The 16,333-nt window shown below is 42.2% G+C and overlaps 1 protein-coding gene across 2 annotated transcripts in view; it reads right to left on the reverse strand.

The window, feature by feature from the left end:
• lyst (lysosomal trafficking regulator) overlaps positions 1-11,819 on the reverse strand; it is a 369,211-nt gene extending 357,392 nt beyond the window's left edge. For both annotated transcript variants that reach the window (XM_072559529.1, XM_072559520.1), the window contains exon 1: positions 11,398-11,819. In XM_072559529.1, the coding sequence (XP_072415630.1) occupies positions 11,398-11,481 (84 nt within the window). In that variant the 5' untranslated portion in view covers positions 11,482-11,819. The remainder of the gene's footprint in view (positions 1-11,397) is intronic.
• Between the last annotated feature and the right edge of the window lie 4,514 nt (positions 11,820-16,333).

Genomic DNA, 16,333 nt, shown 5'->3' on the forward strand with positions numbered 1-16,333 from the left:
ATACAGTCACCACCCTTTGTGTGAAAACATTGGCCCTCAGCCTTTGAGCTTACTGGTCATTGTTGATCCCACAACTCAGGGCTCTGTTTCTGTTTTCTCCCTTAATCCTTTGATCCCTTTATCCCTAAGAACTACATCTAACTTCTTGAAAGCATAATTTAGATGACTTCAATTTAAAAAGGAGAGTAGAAGATAAGAGCCTATTTGAAAGTACAATGAAATAGGCAAGGGTGCAAGTAACAATAGCATGGCTAGTGGCCTTTCCAATAGATAAGTGAAGTAGGACTGGGAAAAGACAGCCTTAGGCAGTCCTGAGACTCCTGCATGGACTGAGACCCTGTATCAAACATTACAAAGTCGCTTAGTCTTAACATTGTAAGTTTGAATTTTACGTCCAACAATTTTTAAAAATTGCTTATTTTTGTTTGGTTGGGGAAGGACAAGGGAGGGAATGCTGTCAATTCTATAATAAGCTAGTGCTGGAACCATAGTGACAGATGATGCCTTTCAAGAAAACACAGGCATTATTAAATGACAAAATTAAAGTGTGTCACCTGCTGCTTGATTATGGACTGTTGTTACAGACCTAAAATGTATTCTTCTAAACATTATAGATGGTCTCATGAAAATAAAGGGGGATGGGAATAGAAAAGTCATTCATAATGTTTATATGTTACGATAGGATGAAGTATATATCCACACAGATTCAAGTCTTAATAGGAATAATCAAACTGTTTTGTGTAATTTCTTTAAATGCATGCAATAAGCTCTATTTCAAAATCAACAGTAGTGAAATACTGTTCTGCCATCTAACTTAAATGAAAAAGGTTTATCAGCAAATGACTGAACAGGAATGCACATATCTCTTTCGTTTTCAGGTCGAATCCTGATTATTGAAATGTTTATTTCTTAAATATATCTATCACCATTTGATGATGTTCGGTTCCCCCCCACCCCGCCGAGGTTTCACACACAAAATGAAATTCGCACACACTAACTTCTGCAAACAGTTTATTAAAGTTGTACAAGCTAGATGACCCCTTTGACACTCTTTGCAGAGTGCAAAGTTAAATCAAAGAGACCCCGAACAAAGAAAACATATCCCCTTTGTACAGGTCAGTTGATAATGCTTACAGGTACTCCGGTCATTCCTCCCCGATAACCACGTTACCCCAGGTACAATGGTAGGATAAGGTCATCCTTGGAGATAATGTAGATGTAAATGCCCTAATTCTGGGGAATCATTGTGCAAATGATTTCCTGACTCTAATTCCCCAAGACAACGTAGGTGGGATATATCCTAGAAATGGGTGGGTGGAACATTTATGCAGAAATGTGGATGACTCTCACTTCATTTGGGCAGCCATTGACTACTACTCTACTGCTGTTATCAAATTAAACTCTGATTCAGTCCCTTCCATTCAGAAATGCTTTCACAGCCATCCCCCAGCCAATCAAATTCATTTGCACGATCATCCCCTCATACTGAAGCATATCACACCTACATTATCTGGGGAAGAAGCAGAGGCAGAACTTGTTTGTAGAGCCGCCCCAAAGCTAGGACATATCACACCTACGTTGTCTTGGGAAATCACGGAGTCAGGAAATCATTTGCATAATGCTTCCCCAGGACTAGGGCATTTACATTATCCCTGAGGATGACCTCATCCTACCGCTGTACTGGGGTAATGTGGTTGGTGGGGGTGGGGGGGGGGGGGGGCGGGGGGGAGCTCTTTTGACTTGATTTTGCACGCCTGCAAAGAGTGTCAACAGGGGTCACCTAGCTTGTACAGGCTTTAATAAACTTTTGTTGTTTACTGCATCAAAAGAAAGTAGATTTCATGAATAGAGATTTCCGACCCAATATCGGTAACTATTCGCACAGTTGAGAGAGGTCACTTTTAAGCACTTTTGTGCTATTAGTTTATAGCTAAGTCTCAGGTAAGCGGTTTAAAAACACAATGCGTAGTTAAATAAAATGACATGTTTACTTCCTGTGAGACACTATTTTATTAATACAGTTAATCCCATTCTTCCAGCTATTGCTGGAGGGCTCACATTAGTTCAAAAGTGCTAGATTGTAAAAATTATGAAATTAGGCAACTTAGCAATAAAAGCAGAGTAGTATCAATGGGGGGGATTTTAATTTTAACAGACTGGGAGAGATAGGTAAGCATCTGTGAGAAAGATTGCGAATTTCTAGTGTGCCTAGAATACCCTTCTGTGGTAATATATCCAGAATACAATAAGGGGACAAGCAACATTGGATCTAATGAACAATGGGTCTAATTTAATTAATGCTGTTCATGAGCATATATCAAACAGCGATCATAACATGGTTGAGTTTCATAAAGTATTTGCAAAAGATCGGACACTAGAATTTTGGATTTAAGTAAAGCTGTCCTCAATGTCTTGAGACAGAGACTATCCACAGTATACTGGGAAGGTCTACTAATAGATAAAATAACCAAGGAACAATGGAAGGTGTTTAAAAACATTTTATGCTTTTCAAAAGTAGTACTCATGAGAATGAAGGACTCTATCACACAAAGAAAAACAACCACGAACATCTGAAGAGCATAAAATTCAATAAATAAACTGATTAAAAACTCAAAACAGTACAGATTCCACAGAATGGGACAAATACAAAGGCTAAAAAGCCACAAAGTGGCTTAAAAGGGTGGCCAAAAATGATTCTGAAAGGAAGCTTGCAAGGGACACAGAAGACAATGAGATTTTTATTGTTATAAAGGGAAAGCAGTTGGTTAAATGTACTATCAGGAATTCCTGATGAAGGGCTTTTGCCCGAAACGTCGATTTCGAAGCTACTTGGATGCTGCCTGAACTGCTGTGCTCTTCCAGCACCACTAATCCAGAATCTGATTTCCAGCATCTGCAGTCATAGTACATTTAGGTAAAAACAATCAGCCCATTGGAGGCTGAGTGCACAGATATTGTCAATGACCATGGGGAAATGGCAGACACGCTGAATGTTTCAGCATTCACAGCAGAAAAACAGGACAGTTTGTGGAAAGTCCCAAAGAAATTAACAGAGCATTGAGGCAGGGTCTAAATAAAATTAGCTTAAGTAAATTGTCAATAATGGGGAAATTAATGGAACTATACAGTGATAAAGCCCAGGACCTGATGGTTTCCATTCACCAGTGTTGAAGGAAGTAGGAACCTAATGTCGATGTCCCAACCATAATCTTTCAGAGTTCTTTGAATTCAGGTGTTGTACCTCTGGATTCAAAATTTGCTTATATCACTCCGTCTTTAGGAAGGAATACAGAGGGAAAACAGAGAATTAATCATCAGTTAGCCTAAGTTCTATGTTGAGGGGAATGGCCACCTGCAATCAAGAACAGTGTAACTAATCAGCTTGAAAATTTACAGCTAATCAGGGAGAGGCAGCATGGATTCATGAAGGATAGGTCAGAGTTTTTGAAGCCAGAGAATTTTTGGAAGAGGTGAACAGAGGTAAATCAACTAATATTGTTTATATTGTTTAACAATCCAGAGTCGTTTGATGAAAGCCCACACAAGAGACTGTTAACTATGGTGGAAGCCCACAGAACTGAGCAAATTACTGATATGGATACAAAATTAGTTGAGTAGCAAGAAACAAAAAATTGGAACAATGGCCAATATTCAAATTAGCAGGACATGATGAGTGCTGTCCTGCAGGGACCGGTGTTGGGGCTACAATTATTCACAACATTCAGTAACTTATATAATGACATAAAAAGTCATGTTTACTGCTGACAAAATTGAGCATCAATGCAGACAGCATTGATAACAGCATAAAATTACAGGATATTGATAGATTAGATGAATGGGCAAAACTTTAGCGGATGAATTTTAATTTAAGCAAGTGTGACATTATCCATTTTAGACCAAAAAAGGATAGATCAGCATACTTTCTTCAAAAGGCACAAAGTTAAATATAGTGTGGATGCCCAACGAGATTTGAGGGTCAGGTGCAGCTCTTTAAAATGCCACAGAAAATAGTCAAGGCTGCTAATGAAATGCTGGCCTTCATAATTAAAGGGCCGAAGTCTAAGAATGCAGACATTATGCTGCAGTTAGACAAGACCAAACTTAGACTCCATTTAGAGAACTGAGAGTAGATCTGGGCACCGCACTTTAGGAAGTATGTTTTGGTCTTGGAACGAGTTAAATGCAGACTTACGAAGATGATAACTGGACTTTAGGGGTTAAGTTGGAGGAAAGATTAGAATAATTCGGCCTTTACTGTCTAGAATTAGGAAGGTTAAAGGCTGATCAAATCAAGGTATTCAGTATTTTAAGAAATAGGAGGAGTAGGGCATCTGGTCTGTCAAGCCTGCTTCGCCATTCAATAAGATGATGGATGATCTTTTTGTGGACTCAATTGCACTTATCCATCTGCTCACCATAACCCTTAATTCCTTCATTGGTCAAAAATCTATCATTGCCTTAAAAACATTCAATGAGGTAGCCTCAACTGCTCCACTGGACAGGGAATTCCACAGATTCACAACCCTTTGGCGAAGAACTTCCTTCTCAAGTCAGTCCTAAATCTGCTCCCCCTTACTTGAGGTTATGCCTCCGAGCTCTAATTTCGCCCACCAGTGGAAACAACCTCCCTGCTTCTTTCTTATCTATTGCCTTCATAATTGTATGTGTTTCTCAAAGATCCCCAGTCATTCTACTAAATTCCAAACAGTAGTCCCAGTCTACTCAATCTCTCTTCATAAGTCAACCTTCCCAACTCCATAATCAACCGAGTGAACCTCCTCTGCACCTCCACCCTTGCCAGTAGTCCTTTTTCAAATAAGGAGACCAAAACTGTATATCATACTCCAGGCATGCCACACAATCTCCCTGTTTTTAAACTCCACCCCTCTAGATGGAAGGACAATGTTCAATTTGCCTTCTTAATTACCTGCTGCACCTGCAAACCAATGTTTTGTGATTCATGCATAAGGACCCAGGTTCTATCTGCATACCAGCATGCTATAATTTTTCACCATTTAATTAATAGTTCATTTTGATGTTATTCCTATCACAATTTATGACCTCACACTTACCAATACTGCATTACATCTGCCAGACTATTTCCCACTCACTTAGTCTATGTCCTTCTACAAAACGTCTGTAACCACTGCACACTTTGTTCTACCACCCATCTTAGTATCACTTGCAAACTTTCACACTACACTTGGTCCCCCACTCTCAATTATCTATGTAACCCGTAAACAATTGCAGTCCCAACAGATCCACTGCACTTGTAATGTCCTCAAAGAATTCCAGTAAATTAGTTAATCATGACCTGTCTTTCATGAACCCATGTTGCATCTGCCCGATGGGACAATTTCTATCCAGTTTTCTTGATTATAGATTCCCCACTACAGAAGTTAAGCTAACAAGTTCTATAGTTACCCATCTTTTGTCTACCTCCTTTTTTAAACAGCAGCATCACATTTGCAGTTTTTCAATCTGCTGGAACCACCCCAGAGTCCAGGGAATTTTAGTAAATTACGAGCACATTTGCTCTTTCCCCTGGGATCTCTAGGATGCATTCAATCAGCCAGGAGACTGGTCTACCTTTAGCCCTAGTAGCTTACTCAACATCACCTCTTTAGTGATAATGATCATTTCTCGGTCCTCACCTGCCATAGCCTCCTTGTCATCAATTTTTGGCATGTTACTTGTGTTTTCCACTGTGAAGATCGACAAAATACCTGCACAATACTTTGGCCATTTCCTCATTTCCCATCATTAAATCCCCCTCTCATCCTCTAAAGGACCTTAGCCACTCTTATTTTATATATTTTTAGAAACTTTTGCTGTTTTTAATGTTCTGAGCTAGTTTACTCTCAATCTACCTTACTTTTCTTTTATAGCTTTCTTGTAGCTTTCCTTGCGCTTTAAAGATTTCCCAAACCTCTACTTTCTCACTAACCTTTGGCATTTTGCATGCATTAACTTTGAATTTGATATCCTCCTTTATTTCCTTAATTATTCATGGCTGATTATCCTTTTTCCTCAGTCCTTCCTTTTCACTGGGGTATGTACAGGGAAAGACATGTTAAATAAAGAAAGTATTGCCGTTGATTAAAGATTCTAGAAGCAAGGGGCAATGTCTAAGAATGAGGACCAGGCCATTTGGGGGTTTAGAATTTTTTTTCAACAGTTAATGCTAATTCAATTATTAAATTTATATCAGAGGACAAAGCTTTATTAAACAAGGGTATGGGCCTAAGGCAAGCATATGGAATTAGACCTCAGATCAGCCATGATCTTATTGAATGACAGTGCAGATTCAAGGGGCTGAATGGCCTACTCCTGTTCCTATTTTTCTGTCTCTATTTAAACACCATCACCTATATGTATTCTCAGACGTATATTCTCTGCTCTATAATTTCTCAGAACGGGAGAAGAGGAGGAGACAATGTATACTCACTGTATACAGACTAAATGCATATATACTGACAATTCAAAGTAAAAACATCGAATATGCCCTTTGCTATCACCAACCGAGTTGAAAATACTTTCAAACCAACAGCAGATGGAATAAGAAGCGATTCTTTTGAAACTCATCCTGATACATTAACCATATTTACCTCAATTGCAGATTTTACAGCAATTTCTTTTCAGCCTAAATTTATACTAAAAAATGAAGACATACTCCCTGATTATGTCTAAATACAAGTGATCAAAAGCTCGCCAAACTTATACTTTGTTCCCTCTTTCGTGAAAGGCGAATTCAACTTCTATATTAGGATGGCGGCATTATTCCGACAACTCCCTGTTCTCAAAAACGTTCTCTCTCTCTGCATTCTCTAGCTACTTCATCTGCATAATTTGGGGACTACTGGCAGAATTTTATGGCTCCCCACAAATAGGTTTGATTAAGACACTGAGGTCTCACATCCAACCAATGAATGCTCCTCCAAGTGTGGGGTTTCAAAAGAAGAGCTTATGGCCAAAACGTCAATTCTCCTGCTGTGCTTTTCCAGCACCACATTATTCGACTCTGATCTCCAACATCTGCAGTCCTCACTTTCTCCTAGCTACTGCTATTAGCAGAGATGCTTCCCAAATAATTCTGTGGGACATAGCAGGAAAGCCCACCATCTGAAAAATGCTGCCTTGATTTTCCAGCCTGAAGTATCTTCATTTTTTTAATTCCAGATTTACATCAAAGAGTAATTAGTTTTATAATTTTCAGGCTTCCTTTCAAACTTGTAAGATGTATCCTGCGCAAAGCCATTTGATTTTTAGAAAGGTTACTAATAATTCAGAAGTTCTTTGAAATGGTTGATGGAGTTGGCAGCAATGTCTGGGAAAAAAAAGCCAGAGAGAAAATTCAATTATTGTGAAGGAGGAAAAGTAGAAGATGTAAAAGAAAAAGGAGATAAAGAGGTAAAGAAAAAGGCAAAAGTTTTTAGGAGATAGGGAATGCAAGGACAATGATAGAAGTTATTTTAAATTAATAAATAGAAAACATGATAAGCGCTCTGAAAGAACATGTCAACAGGTTCCAGAAACAGACACACATCTGACATTCAAATACAAGGCATCCCAAACTGTATGACCAGCTGCAGTAGATCAGAGCAGACAGGTACCCAGCTAGCTGAGGCACAAGGCCAAGGCTTCAGCTCAAAATGCCAGGTGTATATTCACTCAGATGTTGGTAGTCAAGTGCCTAATGCTATTGGTGGGAACAGTAAACATCATGTCCATATTGTAAAACACTATAGCCATCAAACCTATCCACAGACCAAGCTGGTAATGACATACAGTGCAACTCAGTTTTCTGGCTCGCAAATCAGGAGTAAGATACTTCAATCCTGGTACTAAAAATTTTAAGCCTTTTGGTTTGCTAGCAGCAAGGGAAATTATTTGTACTTAGTTATTTTTCTGGCAGCTGTCAACACTTACAAACCTGCTTTATTTATAATTTCACCCCTTCCAACTCCACTTTGATTTAGCACCCTCCCCTCCCCCCTCGTCCATCCTCACCTTTGATGACTTGCATTGCCCTCAACGAGCTTTCCACATAGATTAATCAATAGGGGAAAAAAAGACGATTTACTAATGGTGGCTACAGACGAAAATAAGTACCACATATGATTGGTTTTATGAGACAAAAAAAATCTGGGTTAAAAAAATAAATAATTTCAGTCCAGTTCCATTTTGATTTAGACCCCTCCTTCACCTTTGATGGTCTGTCATAATGTGGAGGTGCTGGTGTTGGACTGGGTTGGACAAAGTCAGAAGATACACAACACCAGGTTAGAGTCCAACAGGTTCATTTGAAATCACAAGCTTTCAGAGTGCTGGACCTCACCGGTCAAAGAAGCAGTGCTCCAAAATTTCTGATTTCAAATGAACCTATTGGACTATAACCTGGTGTTGTGTGACTTCGGACTTTGATGGTCTGCATGGCTCTCAAAAAGCTTTGTAAATTAATCAATCGGAGAATATGGATAATTTACTAGCGGTTGTTAGTTCACCTAATGACACTTCCATCTGCTTGCTCGCAGCTCTTCAAATCTTTCCTTTACACATCCAACTTGCTTTTGAATGTCCAAATGAATCTGCCTCCACCACTCTCTCAAGCAGAGGTTTTCCTCAATTTGACATTGCCAATTCCGATGTGTGCCCTCTGGTTTTTTATCCTTTCCCCTCCATCTACTCTGTACAGACCCCTCATGATTTTGAATGCCTCTACCAAATTTCCAAGGAACAATGTCCCAACTTTTCTAAATTGTGTAACTAAGTTCCTCATCTTGGCAACTAATTTTATGAATCTTTCCTGCCCCCTCACTAATGCTGTCATGTTCTTCCTAAATTGAATGGTACAACTGAGGCCAAACTTAAGTTTCATAAAGGTTTATTTTATTTCCTTGCTTTGCACGCTGTACTCATTGTATCAAAAAGACCCCACCACCAGGGATATATTTCCCTCCCCACCCCTTTCCGCCTTCCGCAAAGACCATTCCCTCCGTGACTACCTGGTCAGGTCCACGCCCCCCTACAACCCACCCTCCCATCCTGGAACCTTCCCCTGCCACCGCAGGAACTGTAAAACCTGCGCCCACACCTCTTCCCTCACCTCCATCCAAGGCCCTAAAGGAGCCTTCCACATCCATCAAAGTTTTACCTGCAAATCCACTAATATCATTTATTGCATTCGTTGCTCCCGATGCAGTCTCCTCTACATTGGGGAGACTGGATGCCTCCTAGCAGAGCGCTTTAGGGAACATCTCCGGGACACCCGCACCAATCAACCACACTGCCCTGTGGCCCAACATTTCAACTCCCCCTCCCACTCTGCCGAGGACATGGAGGTCCTGGGCCTCCTTCACCGCCGCTCCCTCACCACCAGACGCCTGGAGGAAGAACGCCTCATCTTCTGCCTCGGAACACATCAACCCCAGGGCATCAATGTGGACTTCAACAGTTTCCTCATTTCCCCTTCCTCCACCTCACCCTAGTTCCAAACTTCCAGCTCAGCACTGTCCCCATGACTTGTCCTACCTGCCTATCTTCTTTTCCACCTATCCACTCCACCCTCCTCCCTGACCTATCACCTTCATCTCCTCCCCCACTCACCTATTGTACTCCATGCTACTTTCTCCCCACCCCCACCCTCCTCTAGCTTATCTCTCCACGCTTCAGGCTCTCTGCCTTTATTCCTGACGAAGGGCTTTTGCCCGAAATGTCGATTTTGCTGCTCCTTGGATGCTGCCTGAACTGCTGTGCTCTTCCAGCATCACTAATCCAAAATCTGGTTTCCAGCATCTGCAGTCATTGTTTTTACCTCCTTGTTGCAACTGTCCCTTTTATTTCCAGAGGCCTAACTTTGCTCCCAAGTCAGCACTTTGTCAAAATATTTTTTTGAATTCACTGTTGAGGGGGCGAGGGGTTGGGTAGTTTATAGCTCAATTGGCTGGTTTATAATGCAGTGGTACTAACAGGATGGGTTCAATTCCTGCACCAGCTGAGGTTACCATGAAGGGTCTGCCCTCTAAATCTCTCCTAAGGTATGGTGACCCTCAGGTTAAACTACCAGTCTAACTCTAATGGGAGAGCAGCCTTCTGGTCTGGTAAGACTACAGACTTTTACCTTTTGACCATATCGATGGCACTGCTCTTATCTCTTTATCTCAACAAAAGCCCTAAGCTTGTTAAACTCCATTTGTCCTCAACAAATCCAAGGTGGCCTTTGATAATTAATTCACATTCAAGTGGCTATTAATTTTGTCACAATCTTTGAACCACAATGAGGAAACTAATGGAAACAATTGACTCTTCTCAACCATTTTTGAACAAGGATGCGATCTGCAATTTCCCAGTCCTCTGACACCATCCCGTTCTAAAGGAAGATTAGAAAATTATGAGTAGTACCCCCACAAGTTTTACTTTATCTCGGATGCAACGTATCCTTTAAAAAACTGAGCACAACCAGACTTTCTAACACCTCTTCATTAGTATTAAACCCTAAAGTGTCTGAACTCTCTCATTTTTCATCATGACTTAGGCAGCATCCTTGGTAAAGACAGATGTAAAGTATCAATTTAGTTTCTCAGCCCTGCCTTCATGCCTAAATCTCCTTTTGGTCTCCAATCATTCTTTTGGGTTTATCACCCATTTTCTACTCATAAGAATATGAGGCTTTTGGATTCCCCATTTTGTTCATTGCCAGTCTGTTCTCATATTCAGGACACCTACAAAGTTAGCACTTTTTTAAAATGATAATAAAGTCACTACAGAAACAGAATTGGTGTTTACTTTAAACAAAGGACAACCATGCTTCAGACATGGATTGAGGTTAAGATGTTGGAACATCACAATGACCACGGCCAGTACAGGAATTGGACCCACACTGTTGGTAATACTTTATAATCCTTCATTGATATCATGATGTAGGGGAACACAACATAAATAACATGAGATCATTTTAACCTGCATCTGAAAGAGGTAGAGCCTTGATATAGCTCATCTGGCAGATAAGATTGCTAATAATTCACATCTTAATACTGTATCCTAGGCAATTTGTACAAGTTCAAGTCTCTGGACTGGGATGAAAGTCAGGCTCAGCTGGGAGCAGCTGTCTCAGGAGCCTCTCTTGACTCTCACCATGTCTCAGTACAAAAGAAGCACGCTCACCATCCCACAAGACAAAATGCGACATTCTCCTATCTTTCCAATGACAAAGAGTAATATGCTTCCTGTACCCAGGGGCATTATCTTCCCTGTGCCTGGGGCCCCACACCCCGTGCCCATTAACCTCCCCCTACTATCCGAGGGTCACTCCAGAGTTTGGGTCTATCACCGAGTGCCTTCGGCCAAGATCATCACCTCACTCAGCCGGTGCCAGGCTCTCCTCCTCCTCCAGCTCACCTGCTCATCCTGCTCCGACTGCCGGTACCTCTCCCACGCGTGAGTAAGGCTGAAGTTCACGTTGGCGCCCGGAGACTTGGGCATGGCTCGGGGGAGCCCTCCACTCCCTGCCGCCGGCGAAAGTTTTGGAATGCGCTGACTTTCGGTGGACCGGGCAGCCCGCACTGCCGGTAGGTGTCACAGGCTCGGTGCCCCGGGAATGGTAGCTGCTCGTCAGTGCACACACCCAAACGTCGGGCCGGTCCGATCCCCAGGACTGGGCTGGCGGCCGCCACTACCACCACCACCGCCACCGCCGCCGCCTCCTCCACGTCACTCAGTCCTGGGCTCGAGATCCAGCCGTTAGAATCCCCAAGGCTCGTGGCCTTCCTTCGGCTCCTGCTCGGGGGCCCTGTCCCACCACTCGCGTGCACGCCCTTGGTTACGCGCGCGCTCCCGCCTCACGGCTGCACCTCGGTTCGGACTCCTTCCGAATGACGCATTACGTCCTGAGCGTGCGGTTTCTCGCGGCTCGATGCCGCCCAGTGTCAATGACCCCCCCCCCCGGAACTGTGCGGGTGTCAATCAAATCAGCCGAGCCGGCTGCGTTCCTCGCACGCGCTCATTTGCACTCACGGTACACTGTACGTTGCATTGGATAACCACTTATTTTAGCTTAACTTTCCACCGGATAACCTGCGCTAACTTTCTCAAACCACACGGCTGTATTGCAAAAGAATGCGTTGCACAACTGCTTAAAATCAAATTTAAACCTTCTGTTTTTTTTTACACTTTCTGTCGATTGAGTCAGTTTTGCTCATTCATTTGCCATCTGTGGGTTTCAGGTCAACGCGTATCAACTGCGCCTATGCATCCGTGACATTACACCTTCCGATCCAATCTCATGTTGTTAGAAAATGTGTTAATTTTGCACCGGTGATCTGGACGCTGAAGATATCTTGCTCCAGATTTCGTTACATGTATATGGGCATTGCTGGCTGGGCCAGCAGTTATTGTCCATCGTTAAGTTGCTCTTGAGATGGTAGTGTTGAACTTCCTTCTTGAATTACTGTAGTCCATAAATCCCACAGTATTGTTGAGGAGTGAATTCCAAGATTTTGACCCAGCATATTGATATATTTCCAAGTCGGGATGGTGATGGCTTGGTGGGGAGCCTGCTGCTGCTGGTGTTCCCATGTATCTGCTGCCATTGGCCTTTTAAGTGGTAGTGCATTTGGAATACTTAAGCCTCATTTTTAGTGCTGAAGTGCTGGGCCCTTTCATTGTTGAAAATATGGATGTTTGTGGATTAGCCTTCTTCGGTAAAGGCTTTTGCCCGAAATGTCGATTTCGAAGCTACTTGGATGCTGCCTGAACTGCTGTGCTCTTCCAGCACCACTAATCCAGAATCTCGTTTCCAGCATCTGCAGTCATTGTTTTTACCTTCTTCGGTAAGCTATTTAATTGCCCACCACCATTCACAACCAGTTGTAGCAGGAATTAGACCCTATCCATTGATAGTAGAATTGCTTAGCTCTATCATTTGGTGTTTGGCACACAAATAGACCCGTTTTGTAGCTTCAGCAGATTGACCTCATTTTTCAGGTATGTCTGGTGGTGTTCCTGATATGTCTTCCTGCATTCTTCATTGAACTAAGGCTGATATCTGGCCTAATGATATTGGTGTTGAGTTGCTAACCCTGTTTGAAGTCCATTCAGCGCTGTGATAGTGCAACACAACATAGGGTGTTCTCAGTGTGAAGACTTACATAGTCATCATTCCTACCAATACTGTCATAGTATACAGATGCATCTGCAGGAGGCAGATTGATGAGGATGAGGTATGTTTTTCTCTCTTGTTAGTTCCATCAACATCTGCCCCAGACCCAGTCCAACAGCAAGCAACATCCTTTGTGAATTGACCAATTTAACCACTTGTGAAAGTATGTCACTTTTGGTGACTGACATGAAAGACCCCAGCCAGAATACATGCCATGCCCTTGCCACTCAGTCCTGCTTCCAAAATGGAGGAGCACTGATTCAACAGCCATGGGGAAATTTGGGGGGGGGGAGTATGTGTGTGTGTGTGTGCAAAATGTGATCATCAGCAGGAGAATTCCTCGCCGATGTTTCACCTGATGTCATGCCATGATATTTCATGGTATCCAACATCAATGTTGAGGTTTCGCACAGCAACTCCCTCCCAACTATATGCCATTGCTTTTGACTACATGCCCACTTCTGCTGTGTCTCTACTGCTGGTTGGAGAGGACATATCCGGGGATGGTGGCAATGGTGTGTGGGATACTGTCTCCAAGATATGACTCTGCAAGTATGACTGCATCAGGCTGTTTCTTGACTAGTCTGTGATGCAGCACTGTCACCTAGATATTAAAAAGGAGGACTTTGCTGGCTCAAGTTCCTGGAATTCCTGCCCCGCACCCCAACAGCATTGTGAATCGACCCACAGCACATGGATTGCAGCAGTCCAAGAAGGTAGTTCACACACCTCTTGTTCAACTAAGGATGGGCACTAACTGCTGGTTCTGCCAGCGACATCCACAGTCCATGAATAAACAAAAAAAGGCTTTGTTTGCCATTGGTCATTGTTGCTTCTGGAGTCTTGGTCGGTGCCAAGTGGTCCTTCTGGTCTTGTTCCTTTTCTGTATCAACTGAGTGACTTACTGTGCTATTTCAGTCATGATGAAGCACATTGCTATGGATCTAGAATCTGGCTTTCCTTCCCTAAAGGACATATTGAACCAGATTGTTTTTTAATTAGTAATTTCATGGTTATCATTAGACATCTAATTCCAGATATTTATTGAATGAAATTCTACCATCTGTCATTGGTACAAACCAAGGTCCCCAGAACATTTCTTGGGTCTCTGGATTGTATGTGTGCAGGTTTTAAGTTCAAGGCAGACTAGGATTGAAGCAAAAAGGATAACTTAGGATGTACTACTAGGGGTGATGAAAATCATGAGGAAAAGAAAATTAGCATAAGGTGCTTTACCTGAATGCTCATAGTATTCGTAACAAAGTAGATGAATTAACAGCACAAATCATTGTGAATGATTATGATGTGATAGGCATCACAGAGACATGGTCGCAGGGGGTTCAGGACTGGCAGGTAAACATTCAAGGATTTACAACTTATCAAAAAGACAGGAAGGTGGGCAGAGGGGGAAGGGTTGCCTTGTTAGCTAAGAATGAAATTAAATCTATGGCACTGAAATACATAAGGTCAGATGATGTGGAGTCTGTGTGGGTGGAGTTGAAGAACCACAAAGGCAAAAAAGTGATAATGGGAGTTATGTACAGACCTTCCAGCAGTGGTCAGGACCAGGGGTGCAAGATAAACCAGGAAATAGATACAGCATGTCAGAAAGGCATGATCACGGTGACCACGGGGGACTTCAATATGCAAATTGATTAGGTAAATAATGTTGACAGTGGATCCAAAGAAAGGGAATTCATGGAATGCTTACAGGTCGGCTTTTTGGAACAGTTTATGATGGAGCCCACAAGGGAGCAGGCTATTCTGGACTTAGTGCTATGTAATGAGCCAGATTTTATAAAAGATCTTAAAGTCAAGGAAGACTTAGGAGGCAGCGGTCATAATATGATAGAGTTCAGACTGCAGTTTGAAAGAGAGAAGGCAAAATCAGATGGAATGATGTTACAGTTAAATAAAGGTAATTACAAGGGCATGAGATAGGAACTAGCAAAAATCGATTGGAAGCAGAGCCTACTGGGGAAGACAGTAGAGCAATAATGGCAGGAGTGTCTGGGTGTAATTGAGGACACAGTACAGACGTTCATCCCAAAGAAAAGAAAGATTATCCAGGGTGGGGGCGGGGGTGTTGGGGGGGAAGATTAGACAGCCATAACTGACAAAGGAAGTCAGGAAATGTATCATAGAAAAAGACAGAGTCTATAAAGTGGCTCAGAGCACTGGGAAATCAGAAGATTGGGAAGACTACAAAAACAGAGGGTAACAAAGAGAGAAATAAGGAAGGAGAGGATCAAAAATGAAGATAGGTTAGCCAGTAATATTAGAAATGATAGTAAAAGTTTCTTTCAATACATAAGAAACAAACGAGAGGCAAAAGTAGAAATTGGGCCGCTCCAAATTAATGCAGGAATGTTGGTGATGGGAGATAAGGAAATAGCTGCTGAACTTAATAAATACTTTGTGTCAGTCTTCACAGTACAAGACATGAGTAATATCCCAACAATTAAGGAGAGTCAAGGGGCAGAGTTGGGTATGGTAACCATTACAAAAGAGAAAGTGCTAGAAAAACTAAAAGGTTTAAAAATTGATAAATCTCCTGGCCCAGCTGTGCCACATTTGAGAGTTCTGAAATTTTAGAGGTGGCTGAAGAAATAGCAGAGGCATTGGTAATAATCTTTCAAAAATCACTAGAGTTAGGGAAAGTCCCAGATGATTGGAAAATTTGCTATTGTAACCCCCTTGTTCAAGAAAGGATCAAGATGGAAAATTACAGGCCGATTAGTCTAACCTCAGTTGTAGGTAAAATTCTAGAATCCATCATTGAGGATGAGATTTCTAAATTCTTGGAAGTGCAGGGTTGGATTAGAACAAGTCAGAATGGATTTCATAAGGTGAGGTCATGCCTGACGAACCTTTGAAGAGGTAACAAGTAGGTTAGACCAGGGAAGCCTGTTGGATGTTATCTACCAAGACTTCCAAAAGGCCTTTGATAAGGTGCCTCACAGGAGGCTTCTGAATAAGGTGAGAGCCCATGGTGTTCGAGGTGAGCTACTCGTATGGATTGACGATTGGCTGTCTGACAGAAGGCTGAGAGTTGGGATAAAAGGCTCTTTTTTGGAATGGCCGCTGGTGACAAGTGGTGTCCCGCAGGGTTCAGTGTTGGGGCCGCAACTGTTCACTTTATATATTAATGATCTGGATGAAGGGACTGGGGGCTTT

This window comes from Chiloscyllium punctatum, chromosome 3, assembly GCF_047496795.1.
Source record: "Chiloscyllium punctatum isolate Juve2018m chromosome 3, sChiPun1.3, whole genome shotgun sequence".
Classification (NCBI taxonomy): Eukaryota; Metazoa; Chordata; class Chondrichthyes; order Orectolobiformes; family Hemiscylliidae; genus Chiloscyllium; species Chiloscyllium punctatum.